Source organism: Muscardinus avellanarius (assembly GCF_963383645.1).
Source record: "Muscardinus avellanarius genome assembly, chromosome: 1".
NCBI lineage: Eukaryota > Metazoa > Chordata > Mammalia > Rodentia > Gliridae > Muscardinus > Muscardinus avellanarius.
In genome coordinates this window covers 135,436,364-135,459,008 of record NC_137786.1, presented here as the reverse complement: position 1 = coordinate 135,459,008, position 22,645 = coordinate 135,436,364, and the positions used below count along the sequence as shown (strand labels likewise).

Below are 22,645 nucleotides of genomic sequence, written 5' to 3'. Positions count from 1 at the left end.
GCCTCTGAGTCTGTTTATGTATCTGCAGGATTCTGGCAAGGGAAGAACCTCCTGGTTCTTGCTACACATTATCTAAGAGCTCACACACCAGTATAGGGCAGGGGCGCACCTCTGAAAGAAGCTCTCTTTCATATCCAGACTGTAGATTTTGAAGTTTTTCAGGGGAGAATCATTAAGATAGAGATTTCCAATTATTCCTGTGGGAAGGAAGGTACAAAACATGAGTAAGCCCAAAGAAAGAGGCAGGTCACCCAGCTTATGGTAAGGGCCATACGTGGAGGACCCTGGAAAGTTCCAGTGAGGATTTCTCCTGAAACATATACTCTTTCAGGAGAAACACTGGCTGCTTTTCATGTGGAGCAAAAGCTCCCTAGGGATGCTAAGAGGACTAACAGTGAGCAAGACCATTATCTGCCAGGTCCTCAGATTTGGCCACAGAGGAATGATACAGAGCTGAAGTATCACAGAGGTGAGAAGAGCCTCCAGTTTCTTTGACGGAAACTCTACATGATCAAGAGGTGACAGAGCTTCATGCTTGAAGATCAGTGTTGGAAGAATCCTGGACTAGCAGATCTAACATCTTAGCCAAAAATCTTCAACATACCCTAGAATTAAAGACACATTTTTAAAGTATCTAAATCATGAGCAGATGGAAACCTTGCTTGGATAACCAACACTGAGGAACTGTGCACTCTGACCAGTGCCTTAGGGACTGGCAGGCTATGTTGGTCCTAGACTGGCCCCATGGTACTGTGTATAATGGAGCCCTGAGTTGCTAGGGGTGAGAATTTGGAGCAGCTGGGGACAGTAAAGAGGCTTCACAGGATCTACAGATGCTCTTAAATGCCAGACAAAGGTGGATTTGAGCACATACATTTCTGGAGGGAATGTCTATAACTTATGAACAGAACTATGGTCTAAAGGATGGATTCCACAATAATGATTAGAGCACTAGAGAAACAAAGAATGCAGTAACAATTAGAGTGCAGGTCCTTCCAACCCCAGGGGGAGAGAGCAAGTGGGATGGGCCCAGACGCAGACTCCAGGAAAGACATTGAGACCCACAGAGGACCACAGGAACTATCTCAGGGAAAGGAAAGTGAGGTGGGCCTGGATGGTGCTAAAAGCTAGTTTGGGACCCTTCTGGAGAGGAAGACACAATGTCTGGGCCACACTGCTTCTTTAGTATGCTGCCAGGAGGTGGCCTGCTGAAAACCTGACCAGGAGAGAGATGTTTCTGCAACAAATGCAGCTGTGAAAGAATTGAAAGGTCATCTGTCTTCTTCACCACAGCAGGACTTACTTTATCTGAGTTCTTTTTTTTTTTATATAACTTTCTTGAAAGCACCCACATTCAGATAGACAGATAAAAGAAAGGAAGAGCTAAATTAAGGCATGAGAGATCAGAAGGCCAGAAATACAAAGTGAATCAGTAGGATATTCTAGAGGGACATCCTGACAACAGGCCTTTTGTTTATTGCATGTCCTGCTTCCTCCTCACCACAGGAAGATAATATATGGGTTCCCTGAGCCAAATGAAGACAAGAAATCCAGTGTAGAGACCTGCAGAGAAAGGGGTCTCATACCCTTCATTGGATTCCTGGAAATCACACTTTTTTCTCTCTCCCACTGCCCAAGCAAGCAGGAAGTCCCCTGCAAAAGCAGATTTCAGCCCAAGGAGAGACTGAGGACAGCACAGTGTTAATGTGGATCCCTCATGAACACGTGGACAATACAAAATGGAGTACTAAAGGGAAACAGGTCAGAACACAGCTAGGATTTTCTGGCCCACCCACCTGGCCTCACATGCAGATCGCATAAGCTTCTGCCTCCCTACACCGGGCCCCCATTTCCCGCTTGCCTGCACTGGGTCTTCATGGCCCTCCTCCCTGCATTGGACTTCCATTGCCTGTTGATATGCCATTCAGAGAAGGCACAGCCACATCTATGATCAGCAGTGGCAGCTCTTCTGTTGGCTTGTGCTGGACCCACCTTTACGCTGATCATCAATATTATTCCCGTAGTTGACTCGCCCACAATTCTCCACCAAGATCCTCAGCACGGTGTAACCCTGCCAGGAACACAGTGGCTGATGATGACCACCTGATGACCCAGCCATGAGGTTATTGCTGCACTGCGGGGGATGTTTGAGGACACCAGTTCTTCCCTATGTTCTGAGAATGGAAGTTAAATCCCCAGATGGTCTGAAAGCTATTCTTATTTCTCTTCGTCTGAAGCTCCTGGTTAAAGAGCTTCCTGTCTTCTGGATCTTTCTCTTTGACTCCCACCAAACTTCTTTGGAAGCATCTGAGGCTAGCCAACACCCAGAACCCTAGGATAACATACCTGGGTCAAGGGGATAGCAATCTCCTTTTTCTTATAGTCCAAGACTCCTATGAATACTGTGTTCACAAATACCTGCCAAAGTAAGCAGATGGAATGCAGCCATAGTCAAGATCAAGGAGGGGAATAGGGGCCTCTTCTGGGCAACAAAAAGTGATACTGTGTGCATGTGTGCTTAGAAGGGGGCTCGGTCAGGCAGTGGAAACATAAACACACAATCACAGCTGAAAAGGATCACAGAGCTGGCAGGGAAGGGCAGTTCACATACTGGCAAATAGCTGATTCTGAGTGCAGGTTAAGTAAGATGTATTCTATAGTGCCTGGCCACTAAGTGGTCTAGAGGATTAGAAAATGATGCTCCTACCTGCCCCCGATCACGCACAAAACCCTTGAGGGTGCCGGCTGAGGAGATGGTGGTCTCATACAGAATGTACCCAAAGGCCTGTCCATTCCCATTATTTACTGGCAGGTTCTCCATGTTGACTGGCGTTTCAGACTTGATTGGCTACATATAGAAGACACAGGAGGCACAGTGGCCAGGCATTCTGTCACCCAGCCCATGGACTGGCTAACAAATCAAGCCTGGGAAAGAGAGCACACTGGAAGCAGCAAGGCAAAGGAAGCTCTAATTTCTGTTTCTATTCTGACTTCTTACCACATATGAAATCACATATTAAACCTATGGCTCACCAATGGCTCACCAGAGTCACAGGGATGAGAGAACAGGAAAAGGGAAACATCATCGGAGAATGGAGCCTGTAATATGTGAATGTCTGACTCCAAAAGCCACTGCCAGTTTTTGCATCATCTTTGGGTGAGCTGAAGGAGAGGCCCTCAACACAGGGGAAGGTCCAGCCCATTCCTCTGTCCCTTCTTTCTCCCCTTGCCCTCCATTCTCCCACCCCACCCACATGAAGAGGTCCCCATTGTTTTGATTCTTTTATTCCTACTGCACGCTCTGCCACTAGGTTGTTCTCTTCATTCTGGATTGTAAAGTTGGAGAACAGACCTGAAATCCATCAGAGTTGACTTTGCTCCCCCTGGTACCCTATCTGAAGAGTTCTGCAGCCCTGCCCACCCCCGGCCCAGAACTGTTCCTGCCCTCACTCACCTCTTCAAAGAACTTGAGAGCATCCCACAGTGCCAGGTAGAAAATCGGCATCATTGGCTCATAGGCCACCTTAGGAAGAAGGACAGGTGGGAGGGGCAGGGGAGAACCTATAACAGACAGACAACACAGCAATCCCTAAAGGACCCAAATTGTCACTGCATCCTCCAGCCTCTATTCATGGGCCTCATGTGCTCCATCTTGACACCATTTTAGCACATGCTTAGGCCACTCTAGGAGGCATGCCTGGAGGAAGGGGGTCCTTCTCATGTTTTCCATATGAGATAAAGAATCTCAATATCTCTGTAATATGAAGGGGAAGCTGGCAAGATGCATATTATGAAGAAAATGGTCTCTCAAATGTCCCTTCTCTAGAATGTTCTTATATGTAGACCAGCTGGGGTTGAGATAGAATGAGATGCAACTCTTTGAAGAATCCAAACAAAAGAAAGGACCTCAGTGGGTGCTTTGGTCTACTGTTCTCTGGTACCTGAGAGGGAGCCAAAGAAGTCTCGAAGCTTCATATACTTGTCTGTGTAATCCCCGGCCTCTGTCAGAACAGCATCGTAGTCTGCAAGACACCCATGAACCTGCCATGACCATTGCTGCCCCAGGAACAATACATCCAGCAGCAAAAGGAGAAGGGGAAACTGTTGGGCAGTAGGGTCCTCAGCACAGAAATAAAACACTTTTAGCATAAGCCATTCAGTCAAAATATTATTAAGTGGTAAATACTAGGAAACACTATAGAAACTGCCCATGATCACAGTATGACACTAAATTGTAGCTACAGTTAGATAAAATGAGGCATCTTTCTTATCCTTTGGAGACAAAGTAGAGGGGTTGTGGCTATACCTTCACAAAGGCCTGAGTCGTGGCTGAGGCTGCCATCCTCCCACTACCCTAGATGTGCCTCCCCTCCCATATATTTTCATACTTCCTCCAAAGAGCAATCTCTCAGCAGAGCAGCCAATATAGTAGTTCCCAGGCATTCCATGGTCTGATTTTCTTGCTGCTCTGGAGTTTAGAAGTGATGATTCAGACAATACCCTTACCTTCCCTAGATACATTATAGCCAAATACATTAATGGTGCCAAAAGTTTCCCCCTAAAGGATTCTTCATTAAAAAGTTCCAGCCCTGCAAATGCTGAGGAGGACTGATATTGGAGAATACTTGCCATAGCTGGTGACATCAGCTTTATATTCATGAAAATGGCTGGCTCCATTTATGAAGCCAAAATTGGTGCCCCCGTGGAACATGTAGAGGTTGATGGAGGACTCAGCTTTGATGATGGCAGACACTGTTTGCAAAACCTCTATGGGAGGAAGGAGAAGGCCAAGTGCATAGAGTAAGTTAAAGTCTGAGACAAGCCCTAAGGAGTCCTTTCAGTATTCTAGTATTTTCAGTCCCCCCATGATGAAATCAAGGTTCATTTCATCACTCTGTTTTTCAGCTTTTACTGAAATCCTAATCACAGAAGATGAGGGAAGGAGGAAGAAGCGTGGGTCCAAATCATAGCCTCAGAGCTTGAGCCTCCAGTTATTTTTAAGTTCTAATCAAACTATTAAGTGCCATGCAGAAAACACACAAAATGGGGTTGCATCCCCCACCAGCAGATATGCCTCCCAATAATCACTTTCTAAGGAAAATGCAAAAAAAGATGGAACTCATCATCTGAGATGCAATTCTGACCACCTCCTCAAACCTAATTCCTTGACTAGAAAATGAACCAATGACATAAAGAGATAATAGCAGAGGAGAAAAACAAATAATACATATTTTTATTAATATGAATAAAAGAAATACAAACAAGGACATGTCAGACTGGTCAATATTTAAAATTACTTTAATTCTCAGTGTTTGATGAATCTGTAAGGAAATGAGTACTGTCATTTAATAATGGTGAGTAAAAATTGCTACAATCTTTCTGAAGGTTAGTTTGGTAAACACTTATATTCAAATTGCATAGTAATAATAATTCTGTTGCTTATCACAGAGAAATAATATGCCAGTTATACAAAACTGGATATTCAAGAATGCTCACTGAAATGGTGTTCAACTAACCAAAGCAACCTAAGAGTTCATCAAGAAAAGACTGGGTGAATAAATGGCAATTTAGTCATCAAAGCAATGAGGTTCTTTGCATTCTTTAGAATGGTGATGTAATTCTATGTTTAGTAGTACAGAAATCTGTCCGCGTCATTAACTTGAAAAAACAGGTGACAGAGTCAGGAGCTTTGACTGTCTTTGTTTCCACCTGTATTTGCACATGGGGATATAGATGAAGATAAACTGAGAAATGGCTGTACTTTTACTGTGTTTTTTCTGTGCCCTGGGATTTTTATTTTTTCCTTATACTTTTCTATATTTCCTGGATGTTTTCAATAGGCATGCATTATTTTCCTAATTACAAAAACATACAAAAGTAATGCTGAAAGCCCTACTGTTCATTTCAAATGTCAATACAAATGACTCTGACATACCAAGAGCTGACTATTAGCACAAATGATTGCCAAGTGCCATGTACCCTAAAGCTCCATACATCAACTGACAGGTCATTTAAAATGCTTACTCCTTAAGTTGACAAACATGCTAGATATTAGCAATGCAAGGCACTCACCAGAGGAATCCAAGATATTGTGTGGGCCTCCCCATGAGTCAAACCACCCTGTCCAGTACTCCATTACCATCTTGGGCTGAATTCCCTGGGCACCATAAAATAAGAGTTAGACAGGAAAGCTGGTCAAAAATGGAAAAAGGAACACACCTCCTTGAGGGAAGCCTAGGACCTCTCTCTGCCCTGCCTCTTTCCTGAGAGGCTAGTGCAAGCAGAGCACAGAGGAGGAGGAGGGCTCATTCACCATGTGTGGCCTCCACACTTGTGGAGGTAGAGCAGAAGAGGGTACCAAAGTTGATAGGGTAGGCCACTGGCTCAGTGTGGTTTTAATGATGCATATGGAGGGTGTTAGCAAGAAAACACTGGTACATGTTCAAGTCAGGCCTTCATTAGAATGCATCATCTGCTTTGGAAGCCTTTTCCTGCACTGGGTTGCTTTCTGAATCAAGCCAAGGCTTGCCTTTTCTCTTCCAGGGAAGGACAATATTCCATGCAGCATGACTCTGTATCTGAGAAGCACATCATGGAGGCAGACCCTGCATAACTGCTGCTTCTCTTTAGCCAGAGTTTCAGGGAGCTGCAGGCTAGGCCCTCTTCAAAGTCTAGCTTAATTTAAACAGCAGTTTACAAAACTGGGCCAGAAAGTCAGAGCCTTAAAGCACAGATAGTCACAGTGCAAGCCACAGTCTAGGTCAACACATTGGGTGGAACATTTGACAAGTCTTAAATATTATTCAGATACTGACTTTGACATATGATTGCCTCAAGCATTCAGAGATTGTTTCCAGGATGGTGCTCTGCTCTGCCACACTTACACAAGACCCAAAGCACCCGAGGTGGTGTAAGGACATATCCACTAGGATTCAGGCTCTACAGCAGCCAGTCTTCCTTGTTCACTGACTGTTGATTAAGTGATGGCATATTTCAAAAGCATCTGCTCATAGAGCAATGAAATCTGATCCAGGGTGATGGGCACCATTTATGTGCCAAGAAGGGATATATATTATACATCATTTAAGCTGATAAAGTAATCAAAAAGGAAGAAGCAGAGTCTAAGTCCCACACCCCAAAACTCTCCAATGCCCAAAGTAGGCTCCTTGGCTTGCAGATGCCAGGAGCATAAAGAATAAGTGCCCAAGATGGCCCAGGTCACTGTGCAGCACAGAGTGGTGCCAAGCCAGAGCTCTGCAAAGATGATGCTGTAGTACCAATCCACCACTTACCAGGTAATTTACCCATTCTAGGTCTAGCTCCTTGATTGCAAGATAGTAATAGCAGCAAATAGTATCTATGATTATTGGGAGAACTGAATGAGATGGTATATATAAAGCCCTTAGTGCACAATCCCTGGCATTCAGAAAGTGCTCAAGAAACATTTGTACTGGATACCTTCATCACTGTGGGTGGATATAAAGGACTAGTGAGGTGCTATTGGACACCCTAAAGTTAGTGAGAGCTAGGGCCTATAGTATCCAAGGGAGCCCTTGATTCAAACAAGAAAGCATCCAAGAGCCCTTCCTTAGGGAAAATGGATATTTTCAAGCTGTGCCCAAGAAAGCCCTTTAGTAGTGCCATTCTGTTGACAGGACAACCTGGCCTGTATTTAACAAGCTTGACTACTTCTCCATAATGACCAACAGAAGGCACTCTGTTTCATCAGCTGCCATACGAGGTGCTTTCCTTATTTAATCCCCAAACCATATAAGGCAACAGGACTCTCATTATCCCCACGTCACCAAAGAAGAAAGAAAAGCACAGAAGGTAAGTGACATGCACAAGGTCACATATTAGAGTGGGTGCAGGAGCAACTAACAGCATACTGTACTCCCCTTTGGCAGCACTCAAGTACAACTTACTTAGTGATTATGCAATTGTGTATTTCCTATGTCTCTTTCTTCCAAAGTAGGTTACAGACTCCACAAGGACAGAGATTCTATGGTCTGTTCTACATTGTAACAGGCCCTAGCACCATCTAAGCACAGAGAAGGCACTCAGAAAATATTGGAGGGAAGGAGAGAAGGAGGAAGGAAGGAGAGGGGAAGGAATTTAAAAAATCAATTCATCTCCATCCATTATCTCAGCACACATCTGCCTGAGATCTGGCCCATCCCATTCCCTCCCTGGAACCTTTCTACTCATTCTGGCTATCACCTGCACTCTACACATTGTCATCACACACACACACACACACACACACACACACACACTTCATCACACTTCATTCTACAGTGCCTTACTCTGCTGTGGTGACTTCATGTGATCAACTGAAATTGAAAATAGCCCAGTGTCTGTACAGCATTGATACTAATACTCCAAAATACTCCAGTAGCTGCATGCTACAGCTGGGGATCAATGTGGGTCTGCAATGGCAAGGGCATTTGCGCTGCCCAGTAAGCCAGGGTGACAGAGAGGCCTATCAGTTCTGTGGCTAGGTTTCAGTTTGTCCTTTATCACATCTGTCTGTCTCCTTAGGAGAAACACAAACTTGAGAGGTCAACTATAACAAAATGAGCTGATTCTGACACTGCCAGAAACACTTCTCCCTCTTCTCTTGTGCCAGGGAGTTGACGAGATCTCCTGCTTTACAGATGACAATAATCTTTCCAGGACCATGGAATTCCAGGTTAAGGTTAGACACCTCATATGATCCAGGATGGGGAAGAATTTCTCTTCTCCTTTAATCACTCAAAGCAAGTCTAGGGCTCACAAAAATCAAGAGCTTCAAAAAGGCCCCTTTCTCAAGAGGCAGCAAATCTCATGCACACTGCAGCCTCTAAGCTGCTTCCATTGAGGTGTGTGGCAACATGACCTGAAAGACTAGGAGAGCCCAGAGTCCTTCTCTCCATCAGGGGAACCCTGATGTGCATGGTGTCAGGCACTTGTGCCCAGGCAGCCTGACAGCTTCCCCTGGACTAGGCTTACCTGGAGAACAGTGTTCAGTAACTCTAGCTCCTGTTGTGAGTGTAAGTTGATGGTGGCCAGCACTGTGAAAGGAAAAAAGAAGGGAGAAAGAAAACATCATCATAAATTCAGGAAGACTTTCTGAATGACTCCAGACCTTTCTTAATCCATCAGCACAATAACATAATTAGTCCAGACACTGCTTCCCTCCTCCAATTAGAAGTCAGCTCCTCTGATGTCAGGAGACTTGGCGCATTCATCTCGGAAATTCCACTGCTCTTCAGGAGCTGAAAAGATTCCCACACACTAGGCATCTGTGTTTGATTAACTGTAATTCTCACAACCAGAGTATGCACTTCTGTTAATTATTCTTTTGTAGGAACCAGAATCTGAACATTACACTCTAAACATCTAGTATGGAGTAATGATATCAACAAAAACTCCTATTATTTTTGTATTGATAGGGGCTCATTTTCTACTTTATTCCATAATGCATTCACTTAAATTTTTCAAATGATATTTTACATGCAATTCCATCAATGAAATATATGTTCTAGAAAGTTGTAACAAGCTGTCTGATAACCATGGATTCCCTTGGTCTACACCAGTTGCAGAACTTGACTCCAAAAGTCCTTGCCAGCTTGCTGTCTGCCTGTATTGTACGCATCACATGCATTGGCCTCAGCCTGGGCTCATAGATGATAGAGACTGAAGCAGCCTGGCAAGCCAACTACCCTATAGGACAACAAACCCCTGATGATCAGTGAAGAAAAACAATCAATAGCTGAGGCCATGTCAGATGTAATAACTTGCCTGAAGGTCACAAGTTGTTAATTTAGGGCCACAAACCCAGGGCTCTTTTTTTTTTTTGGTGGTGGTGGTGGTGGTACTGGGGTTCCTGGAAACCCTCCTACCTCCAGGCTACACTCCCAGACCTGTTATATATATATATATATATATATATATATATATATATATATATATATTTTTTTTTTTTTTTTTTTTTTTTTTTTTTTAATTTGGAAACAGGGTCTCTTAAGCCAGCGAGGCTGGCTTTGAACCAGCGCCATCTTCCTGTCTCCGCCTCCCAAGCGTGGGAATTACAAGCATGCACCACCATGCCTGGCGCTAAACCTAGGCCTTTCTGGCACTAACCTATTGTCTGATGATGTCACTGTCCTCCAACAACCCACTGGGTAAGGTCCCACACCCACACCCCTCCTCCTTATCTAAAGTTAAAAACTCTCTTCAGGAGGCTTGCCTGAAACTAACCAAGCAGAAATCGCAAAAGTCAATAGAAAGCACACTAACTGAGCCCAAGCTGCAGTTCCTATCCTTCCTAACACCTCACCAAATACGAGTAAAGGGATGGATAGAGAGATGACCACAAGAAATAAGAATGCAGAGGAGACATTAGCATACGTGCTAGGGAAATCTTGGGAATCTGAAAAAAAACAGTAAATGGCATAAGAGAAAGAAGATGTTTCTACCAGCTCCCAAGGCCTCACCCCATTCTAAACCCCAAGCCCAGTGACCCATGCCGGGTGAGCGTGCCCCCATCCCCAGCCTCACACCTCTTTCCTCAAGCCTCCTTCTGTGCCCGTGTTCATCTGCTCGGTGAGGTTCATATACTCTTGGACAACTACTCCCAAGGAGTATAAGGTGAGCGGTGGGAAGGAAGACTGAAGCAGGGAATACAACAGGGGATTCCTGAATGGGGCTTCCTGCCAATACCTCCTGCCTATTCCCAGAACATTTGCAGCAAGAGACCAACTGCTTCTTCCCTGGAAGTATACAGTGCTAAAGACAGTGTCATAAAATGTCAATGTGTGAGTTTGCCTTCTGGATATGGCACCATGGTCCCATCATCACCCACAGGGAAGACTCCTGTCCACAGCCTCTCCCCACCCTCCAAGCTCCAAGTAGCTATTTAGTGCTTCCTCTTTCCTCCCCTCCCCCCTTCTCCTCTTCCTCTTCCTCCTCCTCCTCCTTCTCTTCCTCCTCCTCCTTCTTCTTCTTCCTTTTTTTCAGTTGTTCAGTATAAGCCAGATAATTGAGAACATACTCTCACCTATCTAAGAGTCAGACAATCAAGAACCTGGAATACAGGGCAAAAAAGATAACAGTAAGCCTTACCAATGAAAGGAAATAAAGTGCTTAAAAATACAAAGAGGAAAATATCCTCAGATAAGAAAAATAATATGCTAAGAGAAAATAAGCATATTTAAGAAAACTATAAGCCAGGCGTGCTGGCGCACGCATGTAATCCCAGCATTTGGGAGCCTGAGACTGGAGAATCGCAGTTCACGGACAACCTCAGCTACTTAATGAGACCCTTCACAACTCAGTGAGACCTTGTTTCAAAAATAAAAAGACTAAATATAGGTCTTGGGGTGTACCTCGGGGGTACAATGCTCCTGGCCTCCATCCCCGGTACCACAAAAAAAGAGAGAAAAATATGATCCAGGAAAATATGAACCTGGAAGAGAAGAAAAAAAAGAAAGGAAAACAAGCAGTTGAGGAAATCACCTAGAAAGGACCAAAAAGCAAAGAGACAAGAAATAGAAAAGATCAGAGATTCAGAGAATCACTGTGAGGATCCACAAGCAAACAACAGGAATAACCAAAAATATCAGGGGAAACGATGGTAAAGCATTATCAAAGAAACACAATGGCCGAAGGAATGTCCCTCCACTAACAGACATAACTGTGCCAATTCAAATGAACCTCAGAAGTGCCACAAAAGTAAAAAAAAAAAAAAAGAAAAAAAATCTCACAACAAAGATCATCATTGTGAAATGCCAGGCAACCAAGGATAAAAAGAAAATTCCAAAATGGTTAGAAGTAGGGGGCAAAGGAGGAAATAGGACACACAAAAAGGTCAGGAGCCAGAATGTCACTGCGCTTTAGCAGCACCAGCATTTACTAGAAAGTAATAGAATGATGTCTTCAGAACTCCAGGAAAACAGGATCCAGAGCACAAGAGAGACACAGAGGTCAGGGCTTCAGGATAAAAGCTATGCAGCAGGCCTCCAGCAGATCAGAGACATACCCAAGAGCAGACAGCCAGACTAGACCAGACCTGATACAGGATCTGACATGCACAGGCATCCGAAAAAACACCGCGATGAGTGTTTGGAAGATCTTTCCTAAAGTCTTTGTTTAAAAAAAAAAAAAGAAATAGAAAGGTAGGTATAGTGATGGAGGGAGAAGAATAAAAAAAGAAAAACAAACAAGACATTTACCACACTGAAAGTTACAAGGGAAGGGAGTAGGTGAGGGAGAGAAAACTTAATCATCCACTACAACAAGAAGTCAGAGACAGAATCTTTTTATTATTTGTGGTGGTGGGTATTGGGCCAGAGGCATTCTACCTCCAAGCCACACCCCCAGCCCTATTTTATTTTTTATTTGAAAACAGGGTCTTGCTACATTGCTGAGAGCAACCTAAATTGCTGAGGCTGGCTTCAAACCTGTGATCCTCCTAAGTATTGGGATTACAGACATGAGCCACCATCCCCAGCTCAGAGATAGACTCTTAAATCCATAAATGGAGAGTTTTATATGCACATTATATTAAAAATGAAGGCCAGCAGGATGAAAAAAGCTAAAGAGTTAAAAATGCCCATTTCTAGCTTGGCATAGTGGCACAAGCTTGTAATCCCAGTACTTGGGAGGTTAAAATAGGCAGATTGCAAACTCAAAACCAGCCTCAGCAACGTATGGAGACTCAGCGAGACTCTGTTTCAAACCAAAATATAAAGAAAGGGCTGAGGTGTTAGCTCAGAGGTTGAATGCAGAATGTCCTTGGGTTCAAGTCCTAGTATCACACACACACACACACACACACACACACAGCCATTTCTGGGGAGCAGGCTGAGGAGCCAGGCAATGCTGTGCTCACAGGCAAGCATTTTCCACATTTGTACTTTTAGACAACGTGAATAAATTCAGTTAATTCCATTTTAAAACTAATATGCATCATTTCAGGTAGCGGGTGCTCAAGGGGTGAGACATTCAGAGAAGAATGGGAGAAAATGTAGATAGCTGCTTTTGGAGACTCCAGGGCATTCTCAAAACTCTTTCAATCAGCAGACTGCCAAGTGCTAAGAAATCTCAAGCATCAAGGGCAGCTTTCCCCACACAGCCTGAGCCCCTCCCAGAGCCAGGGTCCAGATCACAAGTTGCTGAGACCTTGGTAACAGTCCTGAGGAGACAGTGCCACCGTGTGGAAACATCGGGAATTGCTGCTGGTTCATGTCAATTGGAGGCCGGTTAATTCACTCTAGTCTAGACAAAAGCCTCCTTCCCATTCATCCAGCAGTCATCCCCTGGTCCAACCAGGAGAGTTGCCAGAAAAATATAAAGGAGAGTTTCCAGAAGAATATAAAGATAAAAGTCCCTATCTACCAGCAGAAAAGTCCATAGAAGAAGAAAAATAAAGCTTTAGCAGAGGTGAGCACATTTGTAGGAATCCACAGAAAGGACCCTGCTGTAACTGACAGGAAGGGGACACAGTGTCTGGGCAGGAGAGCACACCAAAACAAGATAGGCACAACCCCAGCCCTGCACAGTGTACTGCTGCAGTGAAACAGAGAAGTAAACAAACCACTCCAAAGATTAGGTGTCAAAACAGCAGGAGAGAGGGCTGGGTGGCCCTGGGGATGAGGTACAATTTCCACCAGGATGCTCAGAGAAAGCCTCGCTGCAAAGGTGATCTCAGAGAACAGCCATGCAGCTTTATGGAAGATGTTCAAAGTCCCTGAGGCTGGGGGTATCAAATGTGTTTGAGGAAAGGCATGAAACCAGGTGAGTGGGGCAGCACAGGCAGGGTGGGGTGGCAGAGGGTGCACTCAGCCAGTCTTGGAGGCCGTGTTGGAAAGCCCTTACAGCACGGGGGCTAAAGTGGGGGTGTGAGAAGATGCAGATTACATTTCCAAAGGCATGTACATGCTGCTACGTGCAGAAACGTTGTTAGAGGAATCAGAGGGGGGAAAGAAGAGAGATGAGTGAAAATGCTCCTGTAATAACACAAGTGAGAAATGGTGACAGTTGAGGGGGGAAACCATATTTGGATTCTAGAGGTATCCCAAAACTGAAGATAAAGATAAAAATGATGTGCCAATGAAACTGAGAATGACTTTAAGATTGGAGGTTGGGCAATTGAGGGGAAGTGGAGCTGCAATTTTCTGATAAAAGGAAGTCACCAGATTGGGCAGCAATCTGCAGAGAGAGCACAGTGCCCTGAGAGCCTGGCAGGAAGTGGAGACCAGACACCGAGCTGATTGTCTCTGACATGAACTCTCTCACACCCTGCAGCCTAGAACTCCCAGCCCAGTGCCATGCACACAGGAGAAGAACAGACACCAGAGAAACTCCCGCCTGTGTCTCAGTCCCACCTGAAGGCAGGTGCACAGTGGGGCCACCCACACAGACTCCCACAAGTACCTCCTTCGATCCTTCCATTCTTCAGGCCATCCTTGTCGTCTGAAGTAAAGAGCAGCTCTATGATACCTCGGTTTTCCAAGGCCTAGTTGGGGGATAAAGTAAATGTCAAACTCTGTCCTCATTTTTCAAAGTGCCTGCAGTGTCACATTGCTAAGGACGGGATGCCCTGGAGATCAAGAAGTAGAAATCTAAATGAAGCATTTCTCTTCAGAAAGCAGAGAAAAGTCCACCTTGTCTGTGGCCACCAGATTCAGCACAGCTCCAATAAGCTTACTTCCAGCTGTAGCAGAGGAGAGGGCTGCTGAGCTCTGGCAGCCCTTGGTTGCTTCTGAAGGTCTGGCCGATTTTCTCTTCCCATATGGGCCTACTCAGCTGGATTAGGAGAGCAGCTACCATGTTGTCACTTGACAACTGCCTGCTAAGCACAGGACAATACCACACCTTCCCCTTAACCCATACTGTGAGAAAGCATCCTGTCTCTTCCCCACACCAAGCCATCATGGACTAGGTCAGTGGCAAGGTCATGCTGGCCCAGCATTCCTTAGTGCCATGCCCATGGAGGGCTCTCCATGCCCAGCAGAGCAGACGTATTCCAAGAGTTTGTAAATCAGAGGGTGAAGAAGTGGAAGAAACATGCTGTAGCTGAGAGGAAAGAAGGATTCTTACACCCAAATAACTGCTAACAGTTATACAGTATTTATGATTGTCCAGACCTCCTGTTTAGCACTTCATAGACTGTCTTCACAACTAATATCTTAATAGTACAGATGAGTCTCAGATAGGTTGGACAATATATGATGGGTTATAGAGATAAAAGAGTCTGGGCTAAATCCAGAACCTGTTTACCTTCAAAGGTTTTGCTCTTGGGCTTTGGACTCATTAGCATCGGAAATCCCTGCAAAAGTGATCTTCCTATAATTTCCCCTGCAGATTTTAGAAGACTACTTATTTTGACTGAATTCTTTTGGAAATAGGGAGGGAAGAGAGATCATCTATTGAGTGAATAACACTTCAGTCAAATCCTACCTACTGGTAAGAAAAGAAAAGAATGTGGCTGTCATTCCCAGGGAAGATAAAAGCTGAAGGGTATAACCCAGAAGGCTAGATGAGGCCTTTATCTGAAGCCTTTGATCAACCCCTTCCACTGTCTAACCAGTTAGTCAATGGTGCCTAATACATATCCACTTAGCTTCCTATGATGTATATACACACATGTAACTTTCATGGGCATTCATTTATTGACTCTGCCCCATAAAAGATAAGGATTATTTTATGCTACCAGTCACAGTCCAAACACACTTAGGACCTTTGTGTCTTATCTCCTATTCTTAGAGAAATGCCTCATATTCTTAGAGAAAGACATTCTTGTCTCCATTTTGCACATGATGAAACTAAGGCTCACGCCGGGCATGGTGGCGCACGCTTGTAATCCCCGTGCTTGGGAGGCAGAGACAGCCTCGCTGGCTTAAGAGACCCTGTTTCCAAATAAAAAAATACAAAATAGGCCTAGCCCGGAGGTAGAAGGGCTTCCAGGAACCCCAGTACCACAAAAGAAAGAAAGAAGGAAAGAAAGAAAGAAAGAAAGAAAGAAAGAAAGAAAGAAAGAAAGAAAGAAAGAAAGGCTCAGAAATGTAAAGGAGTCTTGTCCAAAGTCATCTTGTGCTGGTGGTATTCATATGGTGGCAACACCCCATGAAGACCTGCACAGCAGTTCAGAAAGGGGTCCTCTCAAAGTTTCAGGATGATGGAGGCTGGATGCTGAGTGCCAGAAAAGCATGACAGAGCATGCAAGGCCCTGAAGGGAGCTGCCCTCTCCTCTCCCACTGCTCCATAGAGCTCTCCTCTGCACCTGAGCTACTAAGTAACCAGCTGCTGAAGAAGCTGTAGGTCCAAGAGACCATCATAGCAAACTAGGTGTAACAGAGAAAGCTCTAGAATCCTATGTCCAGAATGAGGGCCTCCTAAGCAGTTCAAGAAAGAAGAGGCACCTAGGTATGTGCTCTATGCAAGGGGATAGTTGGCCTTGAATCAGAGGTAGACTTGCCCTGTTCCAGCTTGAGGAAGGCCACCCTTCCTGGACACAGGCTCGCATCCTGCTAAGACAGCTCTCTGCAGGTAATACGGTATCTATGAGAATCTACAAGCTAGAACACTTAAGCCTTAGTCTCCATTCTGCTGGTGGGATGTAACTTACAGATGGAAAATGAACCTGTGTATGAAAGCTGAACAGATGCTGCCCAGATCACCAGAGACCAAAGCCAAAGACAGCCAGCCTTAAATTTGATGCAGTCAGAGGTCAGTTAACTCCTACCAAGGCTGACTCTCTCCAAAGTACCCTCAAGTAAACGCCAAACATTCTATCAAAGTCTGACTTATTAAAGGATAACTGTGTACCTAGAACAGCACAAAGCTGTATGGTCTGACATTATACAATTCAGAGTCAGTTACTCTTCCTAGTCTCACTGTACAGACCAGAAAAAGACATTTAGGAATATTAAGGCATTTGTTCAAGGCCTCAGCTACTTCAAACAGAAACCAGATTGGAATATCAACCTGTTTTTTTAAGCATTCTCTAGATCTGCCCTGTCTTTATCCACTATACATTAAATCAATAGTTCTCAACCTCCCCCCATATGTTGAAATCAGATGTCTGAAAATTATCTGAGACTCTGACATATATGGTATATGGCTGGGTATAGGGATTTTTCAAAACTTCCAAGATAGAACACATACATAGCCAAGGCTAGAAACATGGCTTTTGATATTGGAATGAGGGCAGCCTCTCCAGAGAGCCTTCTCTAATTATCAACACTCAATCAAATTTATTCCTTTTTTCTCAGCCCCTATGATACCATGTATGTACTGGAAATCCCCAAATTAAACTCACTGAGTAAGAGGTAAATAAATGACAAGTCTGTTGAAGTAAAATATTGAAGAAAAAGTAACTAATTAATAAGTGACATTGGAAGACATGGTATTAATGAGAAAAATATTAGATTCATATGACACAGCCTTTAATACATTCCAGAAGAAAGAATGTGAAAGAATAAGCCAAGCTTGTTCTTACCTTCTTGATGTAAGGCATATAAGTGGGGTCTTTGTTATAGGTCCCATATTCATTCTCCACTTGCACAGCAATGATAGGTCCCCCATATTTATACTGGGAAGAAGGGATGAATAATCAGAAGAATTTGTAGCAGAAACAATATTATCTAAGTCCATCGTACTTATCACTATTACTATCAACATATTCCATTTGAAGAGGAAAGTCTTAAAAGGTTTGCTAAGTAATTGAGAGTGACATCATCAAGACAGTGGAGTGGAGCAGGAAGCACCAGGCCCTTGTTCTCCTATGGAAACATCAAATAAACACCTACAGACTGACTAAATACCTTTACAGGGCCTCCAGAAACCAGTCAAAGACCAAAGCAAGTGACCTCCCAATCCCCAATAGCCACATGCAAGAGAGCAGGGAATTTTGCGATTTTCCACTAAATCTCTTCCCACCCCTCCTTAATATAATATGATGTGGTTGGGAGAAGTGTCCCAAATTCCCAGTTCCTTCCCCAAGATAGAAGAGGGCAAAATGGAACTGGTATGTATGCTTTAGCCTGCCTGTGGGCTCTTAAATTTTTACCCTGAGTTGATCTCCAGGTTCAGACACCCACTAATTTAGAAATCTTCCTAGCCTGTCTGCAAAGACAGGGTGCTTTTTTAAACATCCAAAAAAAATGTTCAACATAAAAACACAATGCACACCAAAAAATAGGGAAACATGGCTTATTCAAAAGGAGCAAAATAAATCTCCAGAAACAGTCTCTAAGAACACACAAACCAGACTTATACAACTATAAAAAATACATTCAAAGAGCCAAAGAAAAAATATACAAACAACTAAAGGAAATCCCAAAAATGATATATGAACAAAATAAGAACATGAACAAAGAAATTATGTTTTTAAAAAAGAATAAAATGGAAACTCTTGGGCTGAAAAGTTCAATATCTAAATTTTAAAAATGAGTAGAGGAGTCCAATAGCAGATTCCCATAGGCAGCAGGAAGAATACCTTAACTTGAAAATAGATTATTTGAAATTAGTCTGAGTAGAAAAAAGAAAATGAATACAAAGAGTCTAAGGGATTTATGCAACATAACATTAACCAATCCAGTATACTCATTCTGGGAATTCCAGAAAATTTATGTTGAATCCTAACCCAAATGGGATGGTATTAAGAGGTAGAACCTTTGGAGGATGATTAGGTCATAAGGATGGAGTCCTCATGAGTGGTATTAGCATCCTTATAAAAATGAGACTTCAGTGAGCTCTCTCACTCTTTTCTGCCCTGTCTATAACCAAGACTGAGCCCTTCATAAAACACAACAATTCTGGTGCCCTGATCCTGGACTTCAGCTTCCAGAACTGTGAGAAACAAATGTCTATTATTTTAATCTGTCCATTGGATGGTATTTTTTTTGTGTGTGTGTGGTACTGGGGTTCCTGGAAGCCCTTCTACCTCTGGGCTACACTCCCAGACCTATTTTTACATTTTTATTTGGAAACAGGGTCTCCTAAGCCAGCGCGCGCGGCTGGCTTCAAACCTACGCGATCCTCCTGTCTCTGCCTCCCAAGCGCGGGGATTACAAGCGTGTGCTACTACGCCCGGCCATTGGATGGTACTTTGTTATGTTAGCCTGAACTAAGACAGTAGTGATAACTATAATAATGGAAATGGAGTAGGGTCCTCCCTTATCTATAGTTTTGTGTTCCATGTTTTAGTTACCCATGATCAAGTGCAGAATGAAAATATTAACTGAAAAATTCCAGCCAGGCATGGTGGCTCACGCTTGTAATCCCAGCATTTGGGAGGCTGAGACCAGAGGATCATGGTTTGTGAACAGCTTCAGCTATTTAGTGAGGCCCTACACAACTTAGTGAGACCCTGTTTCTAAATAAAGTATAAAAAAATAGGGCAGGGGGTGTAGCTCGGAGGTCGAATGACCCTGGGTTCCATCACCAGACCCGCAAAAAAAAAAAAAAAAAAAAATTTCATAAGTAAACAACTAAACTTGAGGTTTAAGTTGCACATGAATCACCCTGCCCCACCCTCCTCAGCTCCAGATATGAATCACCCCTTTCTCCAGGACACCCACTTTGCATATACCACCTGCCAATTATCCACTTAGAAGCCATCTCAGCCATCAGATCAACTGTTCCAGTATCACAGTGCTTGTGTCCATCTATCCCATACTTTACTTAAAAATGGCCCCAAAGTACAAGAGTATTATATTGTTATAACTATTCTATTTTGTGATCAGCTATTATTGTTACTCTCTTACCACACCTGACTTATATACTAAACTTTATTGGAAGTATGTGTGCATAAGAATGCATATAGTATATATAGAGTTGAATCCTGCCTGAGGCTTCAGGCATCCACTAGCATCTTGAGATATAACCCCCAATGATGAAGGGACTGCTGGGTACTTAATGTCACTGAACCATTTACTTAAAAATGGTTAAGATGGCAAATTTTGTTATACATGTTTCCACAGCAAAAAAAAAAAATCAAATTATGTTATACATAGAAGGAAAAAAAAAGGTTAGGTATGCCATCTCCACGTGTAAGAACACCTCTGAGCTATGTCCTCTGAATGACCTTCCCTGGTGCCCCAGCCCTCCTCCACCAGGGCTGCACAGTAACTCCACCTTCCCTGCATAACTCTGCTGATAACTTCCAAGCTTCTAACTTCATTCATGATTAGTGTTGCCTGATTTAGTAGATAAAAACCACAGAATGTCCAGTTACATTAAAATTTACAACAAAGACAACTTTATTAACAAATCTCTATTAATAATTTTTAATGTAAGTATGGCCCATGTGATATTTAGGGTCTATTTACTGAAAACCATTTTTTTGCTTATCCAAAATTTAAATTTATCTGGACATCTTATGTTTTACCCAGCAGTTCCTTTTTATTTATGTGCTTTGAACCTTCCAAACCACTAACTCAAAAGCCATTTTTATTGACAAACTAAGTTTTTATTGATGTACTAATTTCTCAACATCACTCTTCATGGCTTTACAAAAACAGCTCAGTTAATTATTCCCATTCTTGCTTTTTATTGCTTCCAATTATTACTAGTATTAAAATACTTTCCCCCAAAGACTCATTTTAACATTTTTTAAATGGTAATGTATACTGTGCAGACATTTTTGGTAGCAGAGGGAAGTACCTTGAAAAGTACTTGGTATTTTATAATTACAAAAAGATGTCTTATAGGCTGCTCTGCAGAACTGAGCCAGGCGCTATTGGGATACTGACCGACCATGATCTCAGTTATCAGGAATTCCTGTCTGCACAACATAGCCATGGCCCTGCCAGTGTATGGAGCAATGTGAGTCCTCACACCTGTCTGTCTTTTAGCACTTAGACCATATTGAAAAGATGATGATTGTCAGCCCGCCAACTCCCCATCTCAGGTAGGGGGAAGTGTGTGCCTCTGTATAGAACCTAGTCTGAGAACTAGCCCAGAATGACCTAGGAAGAAGACAGGTGAAGGCCAAAGAGTGTGATTCTACCTGGAGTGGCACCACCCTGGACATCAGGTGATCAAAGTAAAGGTCCACCGCCTTGGTGAAGCCCCTGTAAGTCGTTCTCAGCTTCATTCTAGAGTCCTGGAGTAGCCAGCTTGGAGACAAAGTGGGGGGCATTAGTATCAGGGTATGTGGGTTTGCCTGGTGTGGGCAGGTAGTGCAGGGAGAAGCAAGCAGCTTCGGCAAGCACAGGATGAGCCTGGAGCCCAGAACACAGGGAGTTCATTCCTACTCTCCCACCTCCACCCATCCAGGGAGTTAGAAGACTAGAAAGGAACCCCAGGGGCAGCATGCCACAGGGCCGGCCTGCACTCCCCACTGCTCTCCAACCACCAGCACAGCCCTGGGTGAAGTTCATTTCCAGCTTTCTGGCTGCAAGCCTCTATCCCTGTCAGGCAGCCAGAAAAGCTTTTCCTGGGACTCAAGGCCCATTACCAAGCATTTAAACTACAATTCCCTTACAAAAGGGTCAGAAACGACTGGGGCTAGAGAAGGGCACAGACATGACCTTCCAGGGTCACCCAAAAAAATCAGCCAGACACAGACTCTGAGAGGCTGGCTGCAACATGCCTTCCTTGCCACGGACCACTGGCCCTTTTCACAGGCTGTGTGAGCCCTGCAGAACTCCGCTGTCACAGCAGCAGGAGGACAGATATATTCCTTCTCTGTGATTATAAATTCCCCTCGTTCCAAAGTCAGAGCCAAAGTACTTCCTTTCCCTCTGAAAGTTCTAAGAAAACCCTTGTCTAATAAAAGGCTCTAAGGCATCCCTTACCCTGATATGGAAGCTCTACACAGGATCAGAAAAGTACAGGTTAATACTGGAAAACAATGTTAGAGAAGACGGGGGTCTCTTGGTGCCCAATCTCCATGTTCTCCTTTGCATCAAATAGGTCTAGTTTCTCACTGGCACTGTGACTGCACCTTCCCCTGTAGTGATCCACAGGCCACCCTAGGAAATGGGCAGGTGCCAGACTGGGGGGAGGGTCAGAGCTTTCTGCTGCTTCTAAGTTAAGACTGTTAAACCCTGTGTCCTCTGGTGCCCGCTCAGCTGAGCCCCAGGAAATCGCTGACTGACACAGAGATCTGTAATCCACAGGGAGTGGGGACACTGCTCCCAGGCAGGATGCCAGCTCAGACTGGGAGAAGGGAGCCTGGGGAGTGGCAAGGAGATGGGGGCAGAGCTCCCCAGGGAAGGGCAGGTTGCACTGGAAACTAGAGAGAAAACAAGCCCAGGGCTCAGTGCTTGTGCTATGGGGAGAAGGTTCCTCAGGAGATTTCAGGGCAAATAGGATGAGCTGCCTTCTCTCTTGGGGCAGCACTGGGTGGGGGAGCCTAGGTCTAACCATCTGGTACAGTGTGAGGTTGGAAAAGATTATGTGCAGTAACAAAGAAAACCTTTTCGGTGGAGTATAATGGCAGTAATCGTGAGGACAAAGAATGAACACCATCCCACTTGATTCCTGTCCAGATTTCAACTCCAACCACAAAATACTCTGCTGACCTCAACAGAGACTCCTTTAGAAAAGTTAAACATTAGATTTGAAGACAAAACAGTAACAAGAGCTCCTTCAATACTTTACCAAAATATTTGGACTTTTATAAAATGAGTGGTGATATCCTGAAGAAATA

General features: G+C 43.9%; 1 protein-coding gene across 1 annotated transcript in view; it reads right to left on the bottom strand.

Moving 5' to 3' along the window:
- The window catches only part of LOC308265878 (beta-galactosidase-1-like protein 2), a gene marked incomplete at both ends in the record, with an annotated part of 39,479 nt that overhangs the window by 1,209 nt on the left and 15,625 nt on the right, over window positions 1-22,645 (bottom strand). Inside the window, 12 exons of the mRNA XM_080699834.1 lie at window positions 110-197; window positions 1,993-2,071; window positions 2,347-2,418; window positions 2,708-2,848; window positions 3,455-3,561; window positions 3,942-4,022; window positions 4,630-4,767; window positions 6,073-6,157; window positions 8,992-9,053; window positions 14,419-14,500; window positions 17,486-17,578; window positions 20,999-21,107. Of these exons, the coding sequence (XP_080555960.1) occupies window positions 110-197; window positions 1,993-2,071; window positions 2,347-2,418; window positions 2,708-2,848; window positions 3,455-3,561; window positions 3,942-4,022; window positions 4,630-4,767; window positions 6,073-6,157; window positions 8,992-9,053; window positions 14,419-14,500; window positions 17,486-17,578; window positions 20,999-21,107 (1,137 nt within the window). The remainder of the gene's footprint in view (window positions 1-109; window positions 198-1,992; window positions 2,072-2,346; window positions 2,419-2,707; window positions 2,849-3,454; window positions 3,562-3,941; window positions 4,023-4,629; window positions 4,768-6,072; window positions 6,158-8,991; window positions 9,054-14,418; window positions 14,501-17,485; window positions 17,579-20,998; window positions 21,108-22,645) is intronic.